Raw genomic sequence first — 24,288 nt, forward strand, 5'->3', positions numbered from 1 at the left:
GGCAAGGCCATCATCGGCCTTCCGAGGTTAAATTGGCCGCAATAGACAACTTCCCGCAACCACGCACCTAGTGGGACATCAGGTCATTCTTTGGCTTGGCAGGTTATTACCAAAGATATATCCCGCGTTATTCCGAGATTGCAAGTTCTTTTAATAGATGCTCTCAGAAAAACAGAACCGCAAACGGAAAGTGGGATGTCGCAAAAGAATAGGCTTTTAGTATGCTAAAGAAAGCACTAACGAGTCAGCCAGTGTTGAATGCGTCCGACTACTCCAAGTCATTCATTCTTCAGTGTGATGCCAGCGACAGGGGTGTAGGGGTAGTGCTTTGTCAAAAGAGAGATGACGAAAATGAACACCCCGTACTGTGTGCCAGTAGAAAGCTTTCAATTCGTGAGGAAGCATACAGTGCATCAGAAAAGGAATGCGCCTGCGTGGTATGGGCGGTGCAGAAGCTAGCTTGCTATATCGCTGGTTCAAGGATCACCATAAAGGCTGACCACTCGCCCGCTCTTCAACAGTACACCTTCGATATTCGCTACAAGAAGGGTAAACTTAACGGCAATGCCGACGGTCTGAGTCGTTGCCCCTAGAGTAGCGGAAGCCTCATGCTCACTCGGGTTTCCGTGGCCTTTTTACGTTGGTATTTTTTTTCTAAGTTTTTTTAAATTATTATTATTATTGAGAAGTTGTAGTTGATTGTTAGCTTATTTTAGCAACCACGTCTTAACGCTTTCAAGAAATGGCTGTTTTTAGTGTTTAAGGGGGGAGGACGCGTGAAAGGGATGGGAAAGCAGTAGCGGATTTTCTTTTTTTCCTTTTCTTTCTTTTTTTTTTCTTTTCTTTCTTTTTTTCTTCTCTCTCTCTCTCTCTCTCTCTCTCTCTCTCTCTCTTTTTTTTTTTTTTTTTTTTTTTTTTTTTTTTTTTTTTTTTTTTAAAGGCTTGGTATATCTTAGGGGAGGGTGGCCTTGTGCTCGCTTACTTCGTGGTTGTGGGTCCGGCACTGTTCTTGAGTGATTGCTTGCCGAAACAGGAGACGAAAAGTTGCGAGACCGGTTTGCAAGTCCAGTTTCACCGGGCCGGACCAGGGAGAAAAGGCACAACTGCGCCACGAGGACTGATAAACGACTTCTCGGAATCTATCGGCTACGAACCAAGGGTTCGTCACCCTGGAGGGAAATTCTGCTGGTGAAACGCCGATCACTCGCCCAGTGGCTGCTGGCCCCTACGCGTCGGGATCTTCCTCCCCCGCCGTGGATGCTCATGATGAACATCGCCCAGATGAAAAGCAGCAGCCGCAAAGCAATGACAGGGACTCAGTGCATGTCACATGACGTTGACGTGAGCAAGATCCCGCCTACGATTTTAATGGGCCTATTTAAGGGGCCCCGCAATGTACTTTTTCAATTCATTCATTCTCTTCTTCTATGTCCTTCACCAACCATCGAATAAACAGTGCAAGTTTCGCACTAGAAATCGTCTCGTCCCTGCCTGGTCGCCATCGTCTACCGGACGCCTGCAGCCTGCCAACATCACCACGCTACCCAATAGTAACGCCGGTCGAGGTTCGAGAAACAGGCGTCGCAACATACCGAACCACGCCAAACTTAAGATCAGACCGCATGCAAGCTTGCCAGCGTGCGCTCACTTCTGGTCATTCCTGGTTAGATGCCTTGGCAGACTTCACTTCGTATTGAGCTATTGATAAGCACTTCGAAATGCGCAAGTTGGATGTGGCTATTATCCATCAGTTAAGCTGGTACAAGACAAAGCCTGTCCGCACTACGTAGCACTGCCAGACTGGAGCATATGAGCGCGAGCACGCACTCGAGCACTATCATGCACAAAGCAAATGCTGTGCCTATGCACTACAGTTGCATGTAGCTGTAGTCTGCTATGTAGCGTAGATACCGCGGCCGCCACATGGTGCCACGACAAGTTTGTTGGCTGAGCACACAGTAGCTCGCTGTGTCGTAGGCACCTAAATCGGATGTAGTGGAGTCTTCTACTTCTGCTGAAAAGATGCTGAAAGTTTTAAGGACCTCACATGACCCAAAGTGGGAGATGTATGTGCCGAGCAAAACAGTGCATGGGCTCAGGCAGAGAAGCAAGTTGCACCAATCAAAATGTGCAGGCAAGTGAAATATTCAGCTTGTGAACAATGCACTGAATGTTCTGAGCAAAATGAGGCTCAAGCAGAGAAGGAAGTGGTGCAGATCAAAACACACAGGCAATTCAAATGTTCTAGGTGCAACCGCTTCCACGAACGTGGCCAGTACCTAGCATTCGGCAAAATGTATTTTCTATGCCGTGGAACTAACCACTTTTCAGTTAGTTGCAAAAAAGGGCCTCAAGTAAGCGAAGTACGCGACGAGCAAGTTAGCTTCAAAATCCTCGATGTCTGCGTTCACATCAAAGCAGACTGGGTCATTCTTCTTGTTGCTTCCATGTCGCGTATTCTTTGCTGGACACTGGAACAACGTGAACATCCATAATCAATTTCAAATTGTGCACCATGGTGACGTTCAGTAGGCAGGACATTGTGGGCACACCCCAATTTGCCGTAGCCTTCACAGTGCAAGTCATTGAAGTAGCGGAAGCACCAGTTTGGGGATGTTTGATTGCCACTAACTTCGCTACTGATGAACACATTGAAGTGCTTTTTGCAGCAAAGTGTTTCTGAGATAGTCTATTTAAATTTCAAATACATTTCTCAGCTTCGATAAAAAGTGGTTCAGGGCCCCTTTAAGAACCTTGCACGTATACAGTAAACAGAACATGCTGGCCTGGAACTTTGAACACATTCTCTGCAGCCCTTCACATATTCCTCATCTTCACTAACAATTGGTTTCCGGTTAATTCGTCTGTCATCTTCCCTTGTTTTTCTTGTGAAGACATGAGCAGTGTCACTGAAAACTCGCTCAGTGTGCACGCTGGGGGGTAAAGCAATGTTGTAATGTATACAGATCTCGCACACAACATTGTGGTTTCTCAGCGTCTGGGTCCTCAATGAAGCGCAGCCGCTTCATTGTTCAGGAAATGTTCCCAGCTGAGCCAATGAAAAGATGAAAAAGTTGTTTGTATTATACGATTTCCTGGCATTAGCATCCTAAGTAGCGTTCGCTATCAGGCTGGGGGTAAGGCGATGTTGTAACATATGGAGATCTCGCACACAACATTGTGGTTTCTCAGCATCTGGGTCCACAATGAAGTATAACCACTTGATTGTTCACAAGACACTTCAGAAGGTGCTCCTAGCTGAGCCATTGAGAAGCTGAAAAAGTTGTTTGTGCTATACGATTTCCTGGCATTAACATCCTGAGTAGCGTTCACTATCGAGACATACCAGCACCGCTTCAATTCACTCACTAACATTTGGTGGAGCCGTTCAGATGAGGAAACAAATACTTAGCTCCCGGGTTTCCCACCTCAGTATGCGCATCCACAAGGCTGCTGCATGGCATGACCTTAGGCGTTCTGCTGTAGCTACCGCTAAATTCAGGTTCACAACGCTGCATTGCCTTTTAGAGCTTGTTTCGTCAAAAAGGTAACTGTTTACATGTAACTGGTTTCTGAAAAAATGTAATTGAATTACAGTGAGGTTACTTAGTAAACAAAGTAATAGTTAAATTACAAAACTACCAGTACATATAATTGATTACAAGTAATTAATGACATGTAATTTGTTATGTACAAGTCTGCTAGCACCAGACACGTTGACCAGCGGTAGCATTTCCGCACTCTGATAATATAGCGTGCTTGGCACTCTGCCAAGAATGACATCACTTGTAAATGCTGATGCATATCACGCTAGTCACATGAAAGATGGTATGCTTGGCACAGTGCATAGATGCCGATGCATCTTGAGCTATAGTCAAGTGAAATTGAAGGTATTTCTGAAAGTTATGATCCGAGAATTTGGCCCACCATTTTTAACCGCTTGTGGAATAAAGTAACTTATTTTGGGGTGAATCTGGCATTTCGGATTTCCGATAATTCTGACGTTTTGGTGGCCCCGTCAAGTCCAAATTATCAGTTGGTGACTGTTTAAGAGTACGCAGATGGGATTTGTTTTCTCTGTGAGGAATTCAGCTCTTAACCATGGCGCTACATAGTTTACTACTATGCGACGGCATGTTCGGCTCAAAGGTGCAGTGCACAAGGCCTATAACCTCAAGCAAAGCTTTCCAAAGTAGGCGAATGGAATTTAGGCAAGTTTTGTTTTGCAACACATTTTCTGTCTGTGCTGTCTCATTTTGCAACAGTGAAATTCTCGCGGAAGTGAATTTCTACACTTTTCCCACTGATTTCGTTATTGCAGGGCTCAACTGTAGTAATACATGACCAACATGCAATAAACACTTACTGATGCTAAAGGAATATCATTTTAACTCTTATTGACAGTAATTAATATTCATTCTTTTGTTGACTCACAATATGTATGGAATGGAATTATCTCTCCAGCTTTGTAACTAGCAGTAATTCTTTAGTTGAGTTTTTATCTTTACTTGAATACCAAATACACAATTGGTAATACATATGAGCATTAGCATTTATCTTTTCTATAGCCCTGATTAATATGCATTCATACTTTTTGTTGGATACCATCTATTGTAACATGTAACTTTTGTTGCTAGCATTTATCTCTAAAGCCACCATGTTGACATAGTGGCTTTGGCATTGTGCTGCTAAGTCCAAAGGCATGGAAGTGAATCCTGGCCGCAGTGGCTGCACTTTGATGCGGGCAAAATGCAATAATGCCCCTGTACCTTGCATTGGGGGCATGTTATGGAACCCCAGGTGGCCAAATTATTTTGGAGTCCCCCACTATTGCGTGCCTCATAACCATATCGTGGTTTTGGCATTAATGACATGTAATGTGTTATGTACAAACAAAACCCCAGCATTTAATTTAATTTTAATTTGTCTGTTAAAGAAATGTACTACTACTTTTTTTTTTCGCTCATGCCATACCTGTGTTTATCAACTCAGAAATGTGATATCTGTGAAAAATATATATATATTTGCAGCCAGGTTCAGCATGATGAATACATGGGGACGTAGTGTCTGCATTCACCAACAGTGTGCCTTCCAATCTCTGTACTGCTTGCCCAGGTGAACTACCTGACAACCTCATATGCCTACCGGTCTCACCTGTCCCAGCTGGGAAGCAATGTTCGCTTCGTCCTCTCTCATGTGCCTTTATCCACAAGTTACGGTCACTATATCAAGGATGTAAGTGTGCTACAGTTTTTCTCACACAAGATACTAAGAAAGCATTGTATTCAGGAGATGGCCAAACAGAAAAAGACAGTAAAGTAGAAAAGTGCCTCATCCCATTACAGGGCAGTGGACGCTGTAAGTTTGAGTAGGTATGAGCTGTTTAATGCAGCTTTTGTGCTGAACAAGTAATTGTATTGCAAGCTATTGCAACCTTTTATCTCTCTTTTGTGGGTGTGGAATGCATTCTAGCTTTAGAGGTTGGTTGTGAAGATAATGTCACTTAAACTTGGTGTTAGCTTTTGAACATTTTATCACAATAGCTTAAGTTTTAATGAATTTCTTTCAATTATTCCAATATGCATACAGCTTCCTTGGTGTTATCTTCTGTGAAAGCCAGCTAGTAAAGAAAGTTGTGTTAGAAATCAATGCCAGCTATGTTGTTGTCTGATTTTTTTATTGGCCCACCAACAGCCCACTTGTGTACCTTACTAGGTTCTTTCTCCTGGATGCAAAATGAGGAGGTATAAACAATACTCGTACCTTACCAAAGCTGTTCTGCTTTCATATTGTGCTACGCTCTTGACATCCATGTGCATGATATTTTTAATAACACTGTGATCTTTTTCTTTTTTAACTAAATTCTATTGAACAGTGCACAAACATGTTCCAGAAGGATTACTTTCTGTTTCTTATTTCAGTTTGCTTCACTCTAGAAGTATTTGCTGCTCAATGTTCTGCTTTTATCTGATACAAAAGCTGCTCTTACAGGTGAAATGTCACTTACATCATCTTTATCGACCTAAATGGGCTATCTTGCTACTATAACCTCACTCAATATAGTTTCATTCTAATATAGTGTGAAATAATAAACTATAAAATAGACTGCAAGATGGCTCAAACTCGTTATGGCAGAAATACATGCTGGTATCAAAAGGTTCCAGGCTGGCTGTGTTTTGAAGAAAGTAATTTATTTATGTGCATTGAAACGCTATCACCTTTGAAATAGCCAGCAATACAGCGCTCCCAGCATTCTTGCCACTTTGTGAATATGTCCTGGATGTCTTCTTTCCGGAAGGAGTTGAGCCCCCTTTTGCAATTTGAGCTTGATTTGAGCAATCTTTGCAAAAGAACTTTTGAGCTGATTTTTTTAATTTTGTGAAAAAAATTAATGTAGCACATGTTGCGCTATGCACACTACAGTTGCGCGTAGCTGTGTCTGCTGCGTAGCATAGATACTGCAGCTGCCATGGGGAGCTGCAGTGAGCCACACCAAGTCACGAGACTAATGTTACTATAATAACAGCGACCGTAAGTTTGGGGTTGCCAACAGCGGCCGTCAATTTCCTATCAAAGAAAAAACACGACATTGAAGCCAGCTTACGTAACGCTACAGGCAGGACACCGCCACCGGTGGCCCCTTTAAATGTACACTGAAAACGTGCACTGGAAACTCGCATTCCACCATGAAAGTGGCCACATACAACAGGCCACTGAACAATTACGCCAGGCAGAGGACACATTCGGCACCTCAGTGACATCCTCATATGCCTGCAGGTCTCGCCTGTCCCAGCTGGAAAGCAATGTTCACTTCGTCCTCTCTCGTGCCTTTATCCACCTTTATTCAAATGCACATGCAACATGCTCCACTGGCATCCTCAACACTGTGTATACACTGCCCCATCACTGCTTAAGTTTGCCCAGTACCAGTGCCGTGAACTGTGCATGAATTGTTGGCCATTAGCATGCAAGTCATACTTTAAGTGTCCTCTTATTCTCTTTGCCAATAGTTTCCACAATGTTGGTGGCATCGCATGCTTCATGCTGAATGAAAACCAGACAACTGCTGGGCCCGGGGCGAAACTTTTCAGGCATCTTTTCATGCAAATATGATACGTGCATATAACCACTATGCACTCCTACATCCCACTACTCGCATGTACTAGGTGAATTTCTTTGGGAAGTGTTATCTCCAGGATTGACAAATGGTAGCACCAACTTTAATGCACCAGTTAGCCTGCTTTACTTTGTTGGGAGTGCCACCTAGTAGGTTTGGCTCTGCCATTTTAAAAAGCATTGTCATCAGCCCTGGAAATTTTTTAAGTGGCCAAAAAGAATTCTGGTTTGCATTTTGAAAACTGATGTGAATGACCCAAAATAATTTGAGCAACATGGATCCTTTCATGTAGACTGCTGCAATCTGGATATTAAGAGTCTGCTTTCACAACATTGTTTCGAACTTTGGGAACAAATAAAGCCTTGGCAAGGGGACACTAAAGAGAAAAATAAGTTGAGCTGTATTAGTAAATTACCCTTTTACAATACAAAAAAAAAGTCACTCTTATGGTGAGAATAGGCTTGGTAGGTGAGAAAAGACGCAGAAGGAAGCTGGCAATGCCTCCTTGAAGTTCCTGCACCAGCTCACCGTGATGGTGTGTATTTTGACGGGGTCAGCTCGGGCCTAGTTAGTTTTTCATCAGTAAAAATGGACTGCATGGTATTATGAAGGAGCCTGTCAATTAGCAAGTTTGCAGAAATTTTACTGCACAGCAATGGCCAAATGTGAAAGAATGTGCTGAAATCCGTGATGTCATACTGATGTACTGGCACTGAGGCTTAGGTATGAAATTTCGAAAATGAAAATTTGTCCTTCATCTTTTAAAAATTGACCTGTTACCGTAAGATTAATGTAAATAGAGTTTTGAAAGAATTTACATTACAAGTCTAAACAGGTTGAGTGTTTCTCTTAAGTGTCTTTTTAAGAGTTGAAGCTTGAAGCAGGGCATTAGGGGTGAACCACTGCCTGTGGTGCCCTGTGCTTCTTAAAGCAAAGCTTTCTTTGCCCAACCCCTCTAGGTGTAATGGTGTGCATACGTAACATTTTTTGTGGAATAAACAACTTGCATAGCCCTGAATGTTGACCAACAAAGTAGTGCCAGTGAGCACACGTGTGTTTTGCATAACCAAACAATAAATCGCCACATAAAACCTGTGCATATCATGTAGCCTCATAGGTATCTCTAAAGCGTACAGACTTCTTAGTAAATGAGTGCACAATATTGAACGGTTTATTTGATTTGCTTAGTTGGTGCTACTCGATTCTTACAAACTGTATATGTGCTATCATCAGATACTCTGGCTTGTGTAGGGTGTCCCAACTAACATTAGCCAAGCTGTTCAATGCAAAAACAATTTTAAAAACATAGTGTAAGATTGAGTTATAAAACCTATGGTCTTTGGTTGTCAGAGACCTGACAAACGAACATTGTAGGTCTTATAACTGTATTTTACCCCATGTCTTCTTTTTTTTTTTTTACATCTTGGGGCAACGTTAGCTGGGGCACGTGGCGTAGCATGGAACTTTGACCAACAAAGTAGCGCTAGTGAACGTGCCTCTGCATTTTCAAACAATAAATCTGCATAAAACCTGTAAGTATAATATCAGCTCACAGGTATCTCTTAAGCACACAGACCTTCCAGTGGAATAGTGCCTGATCTTTAATGGCTTTTTTATCTTATTATTTCTTATAGTATTTGCCCGACCTCATACATGGGCCACTGGGTATGTGCCACTGTGAAACAAAGGTTATAGAAGCCTTAAATGTATTTACATGGGTCGCACTTTTCTTTGCATGCACCCCTCCTCACCATCCTTCCTTCGACAAACATCAAACATCACCTTCATCCTTGTGACATATCTGCATCAGCATCTCACATTGTGCAACCACGTGAACTGCTGTTTGCATTTTGGCATGCAAACAGTCCAACACTCCACCTTGCGGGCTTCCGCAGAACTGATGTGCCATTTCAGTGTCCCACTGCCTCGAGTTGTCGATTAATTCCTCCTCATTCTGCAATTGGCTAAAATCCTGGTTAGCTCCGATGGTAGAGTGACTGCCCCGGAAAGGCATTGGTCCTGCGTTCAAGTTCCGGACCAGGACAAATTTTTCTTCAACTGCAAGGCTTTCTTTTCTGAGAAACCTGTATTGGTTCCCTTTGTAGCTTCGTGCTACAATTCGGGCGGATGCCAATTTCTCCCTTTCACTGGTATTGTATCATGGTGTTATTCTTGCAGAGAAGTCACAGCCATAATGCATTGTATCTGGTTGCCAGCAACCACAAAGCACATTCTCGCTACAACTTCAGCATGGTCATCATGCTGTCGTGTAAAGTTAATTTTCAAGTTCATGTCATGCCAGAACTTGTTTTATGCTGATGCCAATCTGTTTTGACCTACCACTCATCTGTTGTATTGTGGCTTCTGTGGCTTAGCACACTACTCACAAAAGTTTTTTTTTTTTTTTTTTCTTTTTTTTACACATCCACAGGTAGTGAAAGAACTGAGACCTGACGTGATGCTGGCTGGGCATCGTCATGAGGTGAGTATTTCTTACTCTGCAGCTTACATTTGGAAAGGGTTTTTGTGCTAAAATTGGCTGCACCCTATCAATGATAAAGGAAAAATCAGACACCCACCTGTTCGTAGCAATTGCTACAAAGGAAACCCATATGGGTTCCTCAAAAGAAAGGCCTCACAGTTGAAGAAAAATTCATCCTGGTCCGGGACTCGAACCCGGGACCACCGCCTTTCCGGGGCAGCCGCTCTACCATCTGAGCTAACCAAGCGGCTAGTAGATGGTAGGGCGAAGTCGAATTTGTCAACAACTCAAAGCAAGGGCAAGAGTTTGACGTAATAGTTCTGCGGAAACCCGCAAGGTGGAGAGAAATAATTAATAAAGGAAAAATCAGACATCCACCCCTAGCAATTGCTACGAACTGGAAAGGCGGTGGTCCCGGGTTCAAGTCCCGGACCAGGACGAATTTTTCTTCAACTGCGAGGCCCTTCTTTCGAGGAACCCATATGGGTTTCCTTTGTAACAACTGCTACGAATGGGTGTGTGTCTGATTTTTCCTTTATTAATTACTTCTCTCCACCTTGCGAGTTTCCGCAGAACTATTACATCAATACCCTATCAATTCCATCACTCATTGTCTCCAAATCTGGAATGTTCGAAACTTGTTTCTAAAGACGATGTATTTTCATATTATGTGCTATTGAGGTAGTTTTAAAGACAGTGCCAAATGGGAACAGTGTACATCCAAACAGAGAGATGCACATTCGAAGCACATTATGAACCTACGATGTGAGCAAGACGAGTCCCCAAGCTGCTTTGTTACTTGTAGCTCAAGGCATATATGAACACTTATGGAGCAGCGGCTCATATCTCTGACCAGTGCATCGGTCGTAGTGTGTGATGCACAGATGTCCATTTTTGGCTTACATCTGCGCTGGCAATACGTGTCAACCAAACTTTTATGTGTGCTTGCATGTGCTTCGCTACGATTCACCTAAAGCCGTTGCCTATTTCAGCTCTTTCCTCTGCCTCAGCTTTTCGAAAGTCCTCTGTAAAATCAGTTTCTGCTGTTAATTAAGTGTCGTTTGATGAAGCTCACTAAGGCATTGGACACATATTCAGGCATAAGGCACGTAAAGGCAATGACACAGATAACATACACACCAGATGTGATTGCCTACTTTGGAGGAGTTAGAATTTGCTCACGAAATTGTAGAATGCACAAAACCACAGTTCAAAAGGTATGCTTCGAGCTGTAATACAGTCTGTCTCCTCTGAATGCCGCAGTCCGTGCACCTAGTGGCCGAGCAGAACACCGGCAGTGTAGAGCACCTGGAGTTGCGCCTGGGCTCCAATCGGCGGCCCGTGAGGATGGACCTATCAGCAGGACGCCTGCACGAGCTCCGGCTGCCCCCTTGCTCCTATCGCATGGGCACCCACTGGGTCGGTTTTGGAGCAGCCATCCTCGGCAAGTGGTGCATGAGGAGGGGAAGGGACTCCTCAAGCATTGTCCTTGTTTGGGCTTCTCTCAATTTGCTCTTTGTGATTTATGCAGCTGTAGTGTGAAGTAAGGGTACAGGCCTCACACTTGTCAACAGTGCATAAAAAGGTTGTCAGCAGTTACGAGCTGTTTTTGAAGCAGATAATTTTCCCCCAAAAGGTAAGGTGGTAGTCACAAATGGAAAAAAGCAATACATAGAAATGCTACCGGAACAGTTTTTAGCTCTCTACTGCCGCCTTGTATTCTCCTTGGAGCCACATTCTTGAGGATCACTTTTAGGAATAACACAGTGTCCATCATACTGCCTTGCTGGAGAAATGGCCAGTCCTGTCAGGGCATCTGAAAACTTGACATGAAACATGAAAACACATGAAACCATGAAAATATGACATGAAATCAATGTTAATAGGAGGTTTGCCCTGAAAAGGTTGTGCTCCCCTCGTAATCTGCCTTTTTTCCATGAAAATTTGAAAATACTGTATTTAATTACTCATGCAAGGCTACTAGTGTGCGAGGCCTGCACCCCCACTTTGGAACACGAAAATTGGTAAGAAAATCTTGCACTAAGTGTCACGTGCATACCTGCATGCTGGTTAATTTCCACATGCCACTACCATATGGCAATAGTTACAGTCCTGTTGACAACCCACCATCACGTAATCACCAGATCACACGACATTGGTCCAGTGTGCTTCAACGATATGAGCTGTGCTGTGGCACATTGTTTAGCTGCATCATACTTTCAGGTGCATTTCACTAGTGACAATGGGGAAGGACCCAACGCTATATACAGTGGAACCTCGTTCATGTGTTTTGGAAAAGAATGCAAGAAAAAGCATATTAACCGGGGAAGCGTTCAGTCCGAAGTCACTAAAACATTTGACAGACTCAGCTGTAGTTCACATCTCTGTAATGCGAAGCGTTGCGCGAATCAATGCAGCACAAGACACTGATGTGCACCAAACTGGTGGGGCCCATGCAGTCTGAGACGAACATTGCGTTTGCGGCTTTGGGCAAGCTTCCATTTGCGCTGCTCAAATTTGGCCTGGCTCAGCAGCTACTTCGAGCAGGATATTTTTGCGGGAAGTTTTGACTTGGTGCCCACTTGGTGCTAAAACGTTGCGGCATGAGACGCCGGCACGTGTCAAGCTAGTGGCATGTTTAGTTTACCGCCTATTAAAAGCATGCAGTATACTTGCAACAGCACTACACCCCATGTGCTGTGAAACAGATATATGAAGATGCTTATCGCGGTAGGGTTGGCAGCAATAGCTGTGAATGCAGCATGCAACAACCCGGGAGGGATTTGCTGGTGCCGGAATAGGAAGCTAAGTGTGCGCCGGTGTTTTCACGTGAGATGGGTGGGCGAGTATTGTGGGGAAGCCGCTGCGGCAGACAGCTACTGTTCTACATTATGCGTGTCTCGCGCCTTTCCTCTTGTTTGCATGTGATGTAGCAGCCATAAAATGTGTCGTGCTATCGCAGTTTGGCGATGTGCTGAACATTGATGCCAGAAGATCTTGTTTTCTGGGAATGTGTGAACCAGAAAAAAAATAAGTGTAGTTGTATTGGGTAATTTTTTGTTTTCTTGATCACGAACGTTGGTGCCGGGAAATCGTACATAATGGTATTGTATCAACACGGTTCTACTGTACTGCGGCCTTCAAAGGGGTGCTAACAAAATTTTGTCTCGTCTTTATTTGTTTATTAAATAGCCGTCTACCCAGTAATTGCTCTTTGGAGCCTCAATTCCACAAGAGCGCAACATGTAATTAGTTACATTACCTTTTAATGAGAGCAGTTCGCGCGCGCGCGCGCGCACACACACGCACGCACACACACACACACACACACACAAACACACACACACACACACACACTATTAATACCGTGCTGCCCAACAGCTGAGCCCATTCGCCACTCAACAGGACAAGATGGGAGGATATGTGCCCCTTTGTTTCCTATAGAAGCCAATAATTGGAAGATCCAGTTTTGCAGCTTTTGGCGACATAATCACTGTATGTCCTTCAACCATCCCACCATGGCTGGCGGACTCTTGTTTGTGATACCGCATGACCGTGACCTCCAGTTTTAGTGACGAGATGAGTCTTTTTTGTGTCTGCTACACTTGGTGCATGTTTTGAACAGGTGGTATGAAAGGTGCTGTAATTTGGTAGTTATTTGTGGTACTCTGGAGGAATGGAGGCTTTGTACTAAAGTAATGTAGTTGACGGATACCTAAAAAAGGGGAAAAGGTGGGAATTTTTTTGCCAGTGCTCCTTCAAGCTCCAGGTGATTGCATATGCATGCAGTTTCATTCGAGACCATTGTCAAGAGCTTGAAGGTGACATGAGTCTCAAACATATTGGACAGCATGGAAGATGACCAGCTTTGTGAGGGCGCTGACGAGGCGAGCTCATTAAACGACAAGGGCAGTGGAAGTGATGAGGACAACTGAATTAAAATGTTCACTGTCAGCCTCCTCCAGAGATTGCATTATTCTTCGTAGCGCTGTGAGCGCAGTTTGAGGCTTCACTGAGTAACCATAAGCCTGCCTCATCTAAGGCCCACACCCTGTAAAAAAATGTTTAGAAGTGCAGGTGTCATCACACAGGTAAATGCAATAGTCTTGAGAGAATATTACCACTTTAAATGATTTAATGTTGCCCTTCAGTGTACCTTTGATTAATAAGGAACTAGCAAACCTTAGTTAATTTCTCATACACTGGGTCACAAGTAAGGTGTTGTTGTAAAATTATATTTTTATCTCTACTAGCTCTGTTTAAGAACCATTAAGTCTTCATTAAAACAGCCAGTATACTATTTGCAAAATAAAAAGCGGCTGTTTTTATTTTTGTTTTCAGTTCAAGGTCTGTCCTCTCCCATCTAAGGAAGCAGTCAAGATAGGCCTCTTCTGGCTGCTTTCTTGTTTGAATTAGTGTTTAAATGTTAGGAAGGCATGCTTTTTCTTCCTCACCTCTCTCTGTCTCTTTACTCGTTTAGAGTCACTGACAGAGAGACAAGGATAAAATCATCTTGTCTTTAATGTTTTGTCCCAGTCGTCTGCATCATATTTATAAAACATCATGTCAGAGGAAGGAGTTCTCCTGTAGCATAGTTTTTTTCCTTCCTAGTTTTTTGTTGCCAAGTAACTGGTTCCTAAAATGAGCTTCTCTGCATGTTTGACACATACATCTGCCATCTGTCATGTTTTTGCAAGATAGACAAGTGTAACTCTTGTCATTTGCAACCATTGTAAAATGGTATCATTAGACATCTTACATAAAGCGGAAGCTGACAGAACAAAATTGCTTGCATTTTGACTGAAACCTAGCAGGACAGCAGTGTGACTGCTTGGAGAGTGCTAGCTGATGGGCCACTATGTGCAGGTCTGTTCCTGTAATGGAATGATTGGGGGGTGGAGATTTTTTTATTTGAACTAATAATGAAAGGCTTTATATGCAGACAATTTTCATTCATTTATGCCACTTGAGATTGTGTTCACCTTACACATGTACGAGTGCATTACCCCTGTGTAAAGCACTACGTGGTGCACCATGAAGCAAAGAAAGCACTGTCTGACCACAGATGCTGGTTTTTAGGTGTATTGTATGTATTGATGGGCAACCTCACACACATGTACACCACAGAGACATGGGCACTGTACCTTGAACCCAGCAGTTGCTTTGATCACACTTTCTGCACCCTCCTGCGAGATGCTTGAGACCTTCATACAGGGTTGATTCAATGTGCACATCTTTCTTTAACCCGTTGGGGGTAAATCTTTTCGAGAAAGGTGTCCCTCCATGCAAGTCATATTTTCTATTGCATATTTTAAATTCAGTGACTTATTCCAAGAAAAAAATTAATAACTTTAGGCGACATAAAATCAACTTAGAAAAAGAGACCTCTTAGGTTACGCAAATCGGTGATAGTCAACCAGCACACTGCTTCTGTTTGTTTTGTAATTCCATTCCGTTTTCTTTTGTTTATTACGTATTAACTGATCTAACCACAATCCCTTGTCATAGTCTTTTGTTGCCTTGCAGGTACATGTACAGTTGCAGTGTATACAGCCAAACCTTAATTAAACTAAATTTGCAATGTAGCAAGCTATTTTCATTTCTCTGTCATGGTTCCATTGAAAAGTGTGTGTGTGTGTGTGTGTGTGTGCGTGTGTGTCCGTGCGTGTGCGTGCGTGTGCGTGCGTGTGTGAAACGCAGCTCTTTGGCGGTCGTTCCCACGTTCCGCGTCGCCGTCGGCCTTGCCGTAAGCAAGGTCATCATCTGAGCGCTGCTCAACCTACACGCACTCCTGCTTCCTGCTGCCATCTCTCTCGCGCGGCGCGAGTCTTGCTCTCCCCTTATCCTCCAAAGCCGGATCACATATCCTCGCCTATCCGCTCGCCCCCTTCCTCCACACAGCACCAATGTCGTGACTCTCGCCGCTACCGTTCACTCCGCCCTCTCCCTCCCTTCTCCCGCTGTCGCAGCTTTGCCACGGTGCCGGCAGTGGGCGCTCCTTGCTGCTTCGCACGTGATCCATGGCTCTCTGCTCCTCCGTCTCCTCGTCGCGTGGCTGTACGGCTCTCAGCCATGTCTCTCACTTCCTCGTTTGCGGGGCGTGTTTCTCAGTGGCCTTTGTCGCCTCTGGCAGTGCTCCTGGCACAGTGTCGTTGCGGTGACTCGAAAGGCAGTTATAGCGTTTCGTCCCTTTACTTCTGCTTCCCACCCCAACCTTGTGTGGCCACATTGAGGCTTGTCTGTGAGTGAATGAGTGTATGACCTCTACTCAATACCCATGTTCTCCACCCGTTTCCTCATGTCACCTTAGAAAAAACATTAAATAATAATTGGTAATCTCCCCCCCCCCTCTCTGCGGTGGTGACCCACTATAAAATGGCGCAATGGCGCGACGCCGGAGTGACGGCTCGATAGCAGCGGATCACGGTGTGTGCTGCCCAATCCAAAACACAGAACCGCCTCCATTCGGCACTGCGTGTTCTGTATGCGGTTGCCTGTTGTTGAAATAAGGCAGCAGCTGCTCTCAAAGATCGCATTACCAAGGAGCGTAATCGTCTGCCTTTTTTTTTTTTTTACACAATATAAGAAATGTCATGACATGGTTTCGATTTAATGAAGTTTTTGGCCATTTCAAGCATGTCGTTGGGGTCTGTATGGCTGGTAAATCTATATAAAAATTATACAAAAGCTATTTGCAAGCATCCTTCCACATGAAACGTTTGAGCGGGCCTTCGAAGCATCCGCGGTAGGACATGATATGCAGGAAACTGCTGCGCCATTTGTTGCATTCATAAAAACTTGCAGAGGGAGGCCGCGGGGAGTGGAGGAGAGGTTGAACGTGCGGTAATGTGATCAAGCACATGCTAGGGACGGGGGGACATTACAGGAGACAAGCGCCTGTCTGGCCTTACCCCCTTGTGTGCACATCTCCTCCTCTACCCTTGCCGTGGCTGCACATGGCTGTCCATACATGTGCCATGCACCATATCTTGGAGGTAATTTATGGCAAGTGCAAAGGCCAAGTCGAGATGGTTGGCACTTCGATGCGCATCATGTTCCTGCATGTCTAGTGCTGGCAGTCAAATAATCTCAAGTTTCCAACACTTAATGTGAAGCATTCACTTGAGTTGTGACAGGGAGTGTTTGCGGTCATCGAGTGAGATTTGTTCATGTTTGCCTGAGCACCCGTGATACCGATGTAACTCTGAACCTTACTTTGTGTAGTTGTCCCTTTGCTATCACCATCAGTGCTCATCTTTCTGGAGGAACTGCAACATTTTTTTTTTTTTTCCTGTCGGTACAAATATCCGTATCGTTTCACACTTCTGTTTCCAATTTCCGGCCACCATATGACAACAGCTGCGAGCACTAAGCACAGTTAGCCATGACATCCAAGATTTACAGCGTCGCGCAACGCAACACATGCAAATCTCCGACTCTATGAGCAGGGCCGATGCATTGCTCTCCGCGCAATCTACACCGCACGCGCTGGCGCTCTTAATCGCACTATTATGGCCCAACCTTTTGCAATTTGTTTATGAGTGCTTACAGACAAGATGCTATCCACCGGGAATGTTCTGGGAATTTTTAACATTCTTTTGTTGCTGAAACTTGAATTAACTTTGAATTAACAAAATTCGCAATTTTTCAAAGTTCTGTGTTGCATGAACAACTTCATTATATCAAGGTTTGACTTATTGAGTCATTCCTTCAAAAAAAAGTGCCACTTTTGATAGTCAGCACTTGTGTTGTGTCTAGATCATTAAAGAAGACAGCGTAAGGACATGCACAAGAGAGCAAGGCATGCCATGTGAACGCCCGCTAGAAATTTCAAGGGTTGCGCACTTGTTAGAAAAACGAAGCGAATGAGAAGAGAAGATATGGTCAGCTCTTTCACATTTCACGGCAATAGACATACATGTAGAAGTATCGTTGCTTTGCAGGCACTCACCTGTAAACAATGATCATGCATGTACGGGAGAGCCATGTGGGCAAGCATCTCACGGCAGCTTCAATTAGGAAGCAAGGTAGAAATAAATTTTCGTGGCACCTTTAACTCAAAAGGACACACATGACAATGCCGAATCTGAAGCGTACAAGCACGGGCGTTAGCACATGGCAGTAAATTGAGTGAACAGTAATACTCCTAGGCCACCATTATTGCAGGCCGCATAGCATGAAGCAAAAGCTCAGTTCTGGCAAAAGCCAAGGGGTGGTAGTGCATAATACATCATTTATGACTCATAGGAAGTTGCAGCTCCTCCATAGTGACACTATGGGCAGCACTTTGTTCTGAAAAGGTACGCTTCTTCAAACGTTCAGTCATTTCCTTAGTACGTCAGTATTCCATGACCATTTGGGACTTGTTTACACCAATGTACGTGTGCAGCAGTGACCTTCAGAGGGTTAAACAGGAATACAGTAAAAGCTCGTTAATTCACTACCCGTTAATTCGAAATTTCGGATAATTCGAACTAGTTGCCGCGGTCCGTCCCACAATGTATTGAAAGCGATATGTAACACATCCCGCTAATTCACAGTGAAATCCGCACCGCCACCGATAATTCGAACTCCGCATCATCGTGGATGGGGAGAGTGCTAGTGCGCGGGAGCACGCTGGCGTCGCCGCGCGGGTCGCGCAGCTTTGCTTTTTCGATCAGCGGCAAGGACTATAACACCCTCGCCGCGCGCCATGTTCTTTGCGTACGAGCGTGCGAGGGTGAGACGGCGAACGCGGCTCAATCTCGCGTGCGCGAGAGGGGAAGGTGGGGCGGAGCGCGCCCTCTCTTGTCGCGCGCGAGGCGAGGGAGGGACCGGGGGACGATCTTCGGCGGCTGAGGCAGCTGCTGCTTACGGCGCGGCCATGCGGCCGCCGCATCTTGAAAGCGATCTGCGTCGTGGCCAAAGTGCGCGCCCGCGTGGGCCTCGTCTTCAAAGCGATCTGCGATGTTTGCAGAGTGCGCGTATTGCCGGTAGCTTCATATGCGATGTGCTTTCTACGTTTCGTTCGCGTTAAAGCGAGGGCTGTACGAACGTCAATTCGCTCGCTGCTACTGCTGCGTGCCCTCACTCCAGCGTTTTTCAGCGAGTTTCCGCGGTCATCGAGCGAGATGCGTTCATGCTCACCTGTGCGCGCGTGACACAGTGCTTGTTAATTTAGTTAGTAAGCAAATGCTCACAAGTTTATACGTCCGATAAAACTATTATCCTTACTTCGTATAGCTATCTACTAATTTTCTATCGCAATCGATGCTTCGCTTTTCGCGCGAGACCGAGACTTTTTTTTTTTTTTATCCGCCCCAGTCAGCGCGACAAACGCGCGGATGGAGCAAGAGCCATATCGACGTCGGGCGCGTCGGACCGCGCTGGCCGCGTCCGGTTACGTTGGCTGCGCCAGAGCTTCGAAGTATACAGGGTGTCTACCAACCGGGAAAACCGGGAAAACCGGGAATTCTCAGGGATTTTGAGTAGTCTGGAAAAAGTCAGGGGAAACTCAGGGAATTCGGGCCTCTATCAGGGAAAATTAGCGGCAATTTTATTAAAAGGGTCGAAAGTCGCGGTAATGCTGGCTCGAGTAACAGACAGGAATCGTAATGAATCGTCTTTGACGCCCTGTCGTCGGCTGGAGGAGTTGCGAGTGTACAGTCAACGACCCACTTTCCGGATTCCCGATAATTTGGACGGCTTCGCGGCACCGCCACGTACCCCATAAAGTCAACGTATCAGAAGGTGTGACATTTCCGACGCAAGAACTCTTCGCCGTCCGATTTTCCGGACGTTTTGCCGTGACCGCAGGTCCGAAACGGCAATAATCAAAGGCACCACCGCTGCCGTTTTGATTACTTCGGCACCTCGAACCGGCACTCTCGCACGCAGATCCGCTGGCAGCCGTTGCTGCCATTGCGGCAACGCTAGGCCTAGCTGCTTCGACGTTCGCTATGAAGCTTCTTGCCGTTGGATGCCGAGTTTTTTATTGAAAGAATTAGCTGCTGTCAGCAATGGCACGGACTCCGCCTTTGTGGTCCTCGCGATGGGCTTAGAAACTTGGAAAACACGGTGCGTTGTGTAACGCCGGTTCCTGAAAGTCAGCTTCGCCTCTGTACAAGAATGTTACTTGGTGAAGCATACGCAAAAGTATTGCAGTGAAGCATAACAAGCGTGGGAAGGGGCTATTGCCACGGAACACAGTATGTATTCCTTAATTATACACGCGTGCACCCGGTATTTCCTGTCACAGTACGAGCACCGATATGCCCAATATGTGTACCGACAGGCCTTCAGAGCGTTTTCGAACGTGCCTGTATGGTTTGAGCCCCTAAAGGCACTAAATGACACACATTTTTTTTTTCACCTGGCCGATTTTTCGTACGTTTTCGTGGCCCCTAGGGAGTTCTAAAAATCGGTTGTAGACTGTGCAACTGACCAAGATGCTTCAAATGGTCCTTGGGGCGAACGAGTGGCGGAAGGAAGACAAGAACAGAAATGACCTACGCATTGAGGAATAAACGGGAAAGGAAGCTTGCTGCCGCCGTTTTGAAGGAGCTTGAGCCCAAAAAATAAAGTTTTGGCTAATGGCGAGATGCATGTGTCCCTCATTCAAACCAAAATAAACTCTTTAAAGCAGTGAAACACAACACCCAGGAGTCGTGCGCATGCTGAGAGTATGTCAGCACAGTTGAGGTTGACTTACGAGCTGTTGATAGAGAATCTCGATTGTGACAGAGTTAGGGCCTCATACCACTGAGCTTGCTATGAGTTGATAGAAATAGCTCATATTCGAAAATACTTGCGTCTATATGCATCTCCTTTTTATTCGTATTTGAGAATGTCCGACTCCATTTGCAATTTTTTTCGAGGACACTTTACTTTCTGTGCATTTTACTAACCCCCCTGGCCTTCTATTCTCTTTTTGAATAACACAAACACTACTCCTTAGTATTCAAATTGGATTAAGGCGCTTCTTTATTTTTTTCATGTGATTACTAGAGAGTGACAGCATCAGGCGATATGGTTTCAGCCCGTCTTGACATAAAACATAGTTCTGCATCACTCAGGGAAATTTGCAGTGGCACTCAGGGAAAACCTGGAAAACTCAGGGAACTTGTAAATGTCAACTTGGTAGACACCCTGGTATAGACGTTGTTCACGCCAACGTGACGTAGCGTGTGCGCGCGTGCTCACGCCACGTCAGACTATATACGCGCCTTAACCGAGCGATTTGTTTCTCTGACTTTCATTAGTTCGAATTTTGTATAATTCGAATTTTCATAGCATCCCCGCGGAATTCGAATTAACGAGCTTTTACTGTATACTCAAATGTGTATTCTTTGGTACAGTGTCGAGGCCAGATTTCAGATCTGCAGAATTTTTGTGATGGTAAAATCAAAAGACGAATTGGTGCACAATCTTCCTGCAGTTAAGGCACAAATAGAACTTAATGCTATGCCACCACATTTTGCAATTCTTTGAAAGAAATAATGCTCGTGAATTAAATAGAGAGATTATTCTGGTTTAAGAAGGATGCGTGGCGGAGTGGTTAAAATCATACATGCACACAACCATTGCACTCGCTGCACGTGCAGGAATGCTGACAAAATAGTTGAAATCGCAAGACAAGCTATCAAAAGCCAGAGAAACCATGAGCAAACCAAATCAAAAAATTTGAAATTTTGTGAGGTAAAACTGACGCAACGCTAATGCAGGAATCACCCTTTTTTCTTTATCTGCAAGGCTTCTAGCAATTCTCGAGCCAATGCATGCCGGCTCTTTCCTAGCATCTGTGTGTCATCAAACTGTGGCACTCAGCTACACGAGGTGCATTGGAAGAGCAGGTGTGGCCCTGTTACATTCTTAATGAACTATGTACCTGGTTATTAGTGCAGCGTCCTGTTTGACCAATATACACTCTGCCACAGCTCAGAGGTATCTCGTATACTGTGGCCAAGGCGCAATGCAGAAAAGGCCTAGTGTGCTTCTTTTCACACACAGGCTTAGCACTTCAGCAATAAAAGCAGGCACAGGGGCTCAGAGCCCCAAGAACTTTTTTGGAGCAGAAAGTACCAATGTCACATTGTGCCAGTTTGCAACCTTTCTCTGGTTATGAGATATGGTTATGGGGATATGGATAGGTTATGGAACTTCCCCTGACCCTTTCAATTTCAATATCTTTGGCAGCTGGAATATCACGCTGAACATGATGATGAAAAGGTGCCTGCTTTACCGGCAGTGGCGACCACAGTCGACCCACACAGCACCAACAATAGCTACACACGGAGCCATAGAGTTGTTATAACCAGCTCTAGAGGCAAAGCTCCCATAGTGCCCCCGGAATTTGTATCGGTAGCTGCAAGAGCACTACCATGCTGCTACGCAGGCACAGACAATTAAATGCGATTTAGACGAAACCACAATGAGATGCCTAATCAACACGATTCCAAGCCTTCCTCGGAATGGTGGATCTAGTTCAGGTGGCTTCAAACATACCATTTCACACACCGTAAATATGACATAGGAATTTTATAAATAGAAATCGGATGTTAAATATATATGGAATGAACTGTAAACCTTGTCCATACGTACATGCTCCGTGTAAATGCTTGTTTAATATTTTGATTATTTTCAGTGCTAAAAACTTTAGTAGCAGCAACATGGCAGCACCTTTGTGGTTACCACTTTTCCCACCCAGCTTTTTCTATATGCAGTATACTAACTGTATGCACAGAGTGGTGATTGAGTCACATGATGCACGTTCCACACTTTTGTTTGTCATTCAGATTGGCCATACGATAAAGATGGGAAAGACCTGTATATTGAAGGGAAAACTGGAAAGCAGAGCTTTCTATGCAATAAAAGGTTGCCTAATACACAGGTCTACTATTAAACTAAGAGCCTGATTGGTATTCAATACAACATAGCATCACTAATTCTTCAGCTTCAGAGGTAAAAATATCACATTATTCTATTCTACTGACATTCTATTGATAAAAAAATATTTTCGAGACCTGTATGCTAGAATTGAGCTGTAATCAGTGCTGGTATACCAATTTGGAATTCCCTTTAGTAAATGTAGACCAAAATGTATATCTTGATTTTCTATGTGCCCAAATGACTAATAGCTCGCTACATTCTTGTTATTCAATGCTAGGAGGGTCCCGAGCATGTGCATTGCAGTGTTTATTTGCCCAAAATTTGTAAGCACTATACTTTGTAATATATTTTCTGCTGATTTTTTTTTTAATGTTCAACTCTATATTTGATTTGAAATCTACTATTCAATTTTCACGCACCCCCTACTTGTTACTGTTCTCCATCTCCACAAAGTATCGCAATGTATTAGAAGTGAAACAATGACAAACATTTTCAAAGCAAGGCAGTAACAAAATGGGTAATGCAGCAGTCTAGTCACATTGCAGCTGTAGCCTTTACACTACAACCAGTGATGTTTTCCTTGCAATGGGCCCTTTTACATATGTTTATGGCACACAAGTCTTTTAGCAGCTTTATTGTTTTTTCTTTTTACACGACTTCTGATATTTTTCAGTAACCATTTATTTATTGCTTTTTGAAAGCTTGTCATACAGCAGCCATTCATTCTTCGAAAGCTTGTTTGCAACCAGGAACTATAGAAGCTGAGATGCTATTTCTGCAGTTATTTTAGTGACAATTAGTGATATTGTGTTTAAAACTGATCCTTTGTCCCTGACAGTTAGCTTTTTTTTGTGCTATTCAGTAGAGGTGTGGTGCCTAATTAAACCAAACTAAATATTCCTGCTGTAAAAATAAAGTGCATTTGACCATTCGATACCTACTTACTATTACTATACTTACGATTTCTATCCAATTCATATTCGGAAAAGTTAATATTCACTCATCTCTAGTAATACGGTATAATGTTAACTTCTATAATTACAATCAATGAAGAAATGATTACATAAAATATCTTGGAGATAGGATTCTATTCATCATGGACCAAGCTGAATGACACTTGTATTTGCATAACATAACATGAGGATGCACAAACAATGGTGCTTTGATCTAACATTAGCTCCCCGAGCTATAATTGTAATACTATAATTGTAATAGTATAATAGATTCACTCTGTAGGAGGCATTGAAGATTGGAAACCACTATAATGTGAAATGTGTGGATTCAATGATTTCTGTGATTGCACTCCTTCTGTAGGTTCTGCAGTGTTGCCTGCTAAATATGAAACACGGTACAGTGAAACCTTAATAATGTGTACCTGGTGAGAATGTGGCATAACTACACACTAACAGTGGTATTCACTGAACTGCCATCTACAAATTTGCATCTTTTGACATGCGCTGCTGCTGTCAACAAAGAAATAAATGGGATGCCACTATAAGTGTTACCTAAGTTTTGCACTACAAAGTTTCTTTTTTCTTTCTCTTTTATAAAGCTGTGAAAAAATTGTGCCACTCTCACACAACCAAGCGGCATTTCAGAACTTTGGTCGTCAGGTTTTCTCCAATGTGTGCGCACGCGTTTGTACAAGACTCTGCTGCCAAGTGAGAAGCGACACCGCTTTATATATTCAAATATGTTACCTGCTGCTGCATGGTGCCAATCAGCTCGTGCGATATATGTGCAACGCGTGACATTCTAAGCGCACGCCGTCATTGTACCTGGATGCTTGCTGTAACATATGCATGCATGTTTGTTGGCAGAC

At 44.0% G+C, this 24,288-nt stretch overlaps 1 protein-coding gene across 1 annotated transcript in view; it reads left to right on the forward strand.

Moving 5' to 3' along the window:
• LOC126516800 (uncharacterized) overlaps positions 1-24,288 on the forward strand; it is a 68,471-nt gene that overhangs the window by 33,741 nt on the left and 10,442 nt on the right. Inside the window, exons 6-8 of the mRNA XM_050166905.3 lie at positions 5,116-5,235; positions 9,549-9,599; positions 10,863-11,043. Coding sequence (XP_050022862.1) covers positions 5,116-5,235; positions 9,549-9,599; positions 10,863-11,043 — 352 coding nt within the window. The remainder of the gene's footprint in view (positions 1-5,115; positions 5,236-9,548; positions 9,600-10,862; positions 11,044-24,288) is intronic.

Source organism: Dermacentor andersoni, chromosome 1 (assembly GCF_023375885.2).
Source record: "Dermacentor andersoni chromosome 1, qqDerAnde1_hic_scaffold, whole genome shotgun sequence".
In the NCBI taxonomy this organism is placed as follows: domain Eukaryota; kingdom Metazoa; phylum Arthropoda; class Arachnida; order Ixodida; family Ixodidae; genus Dermacentor; species Dermacentor andersoni.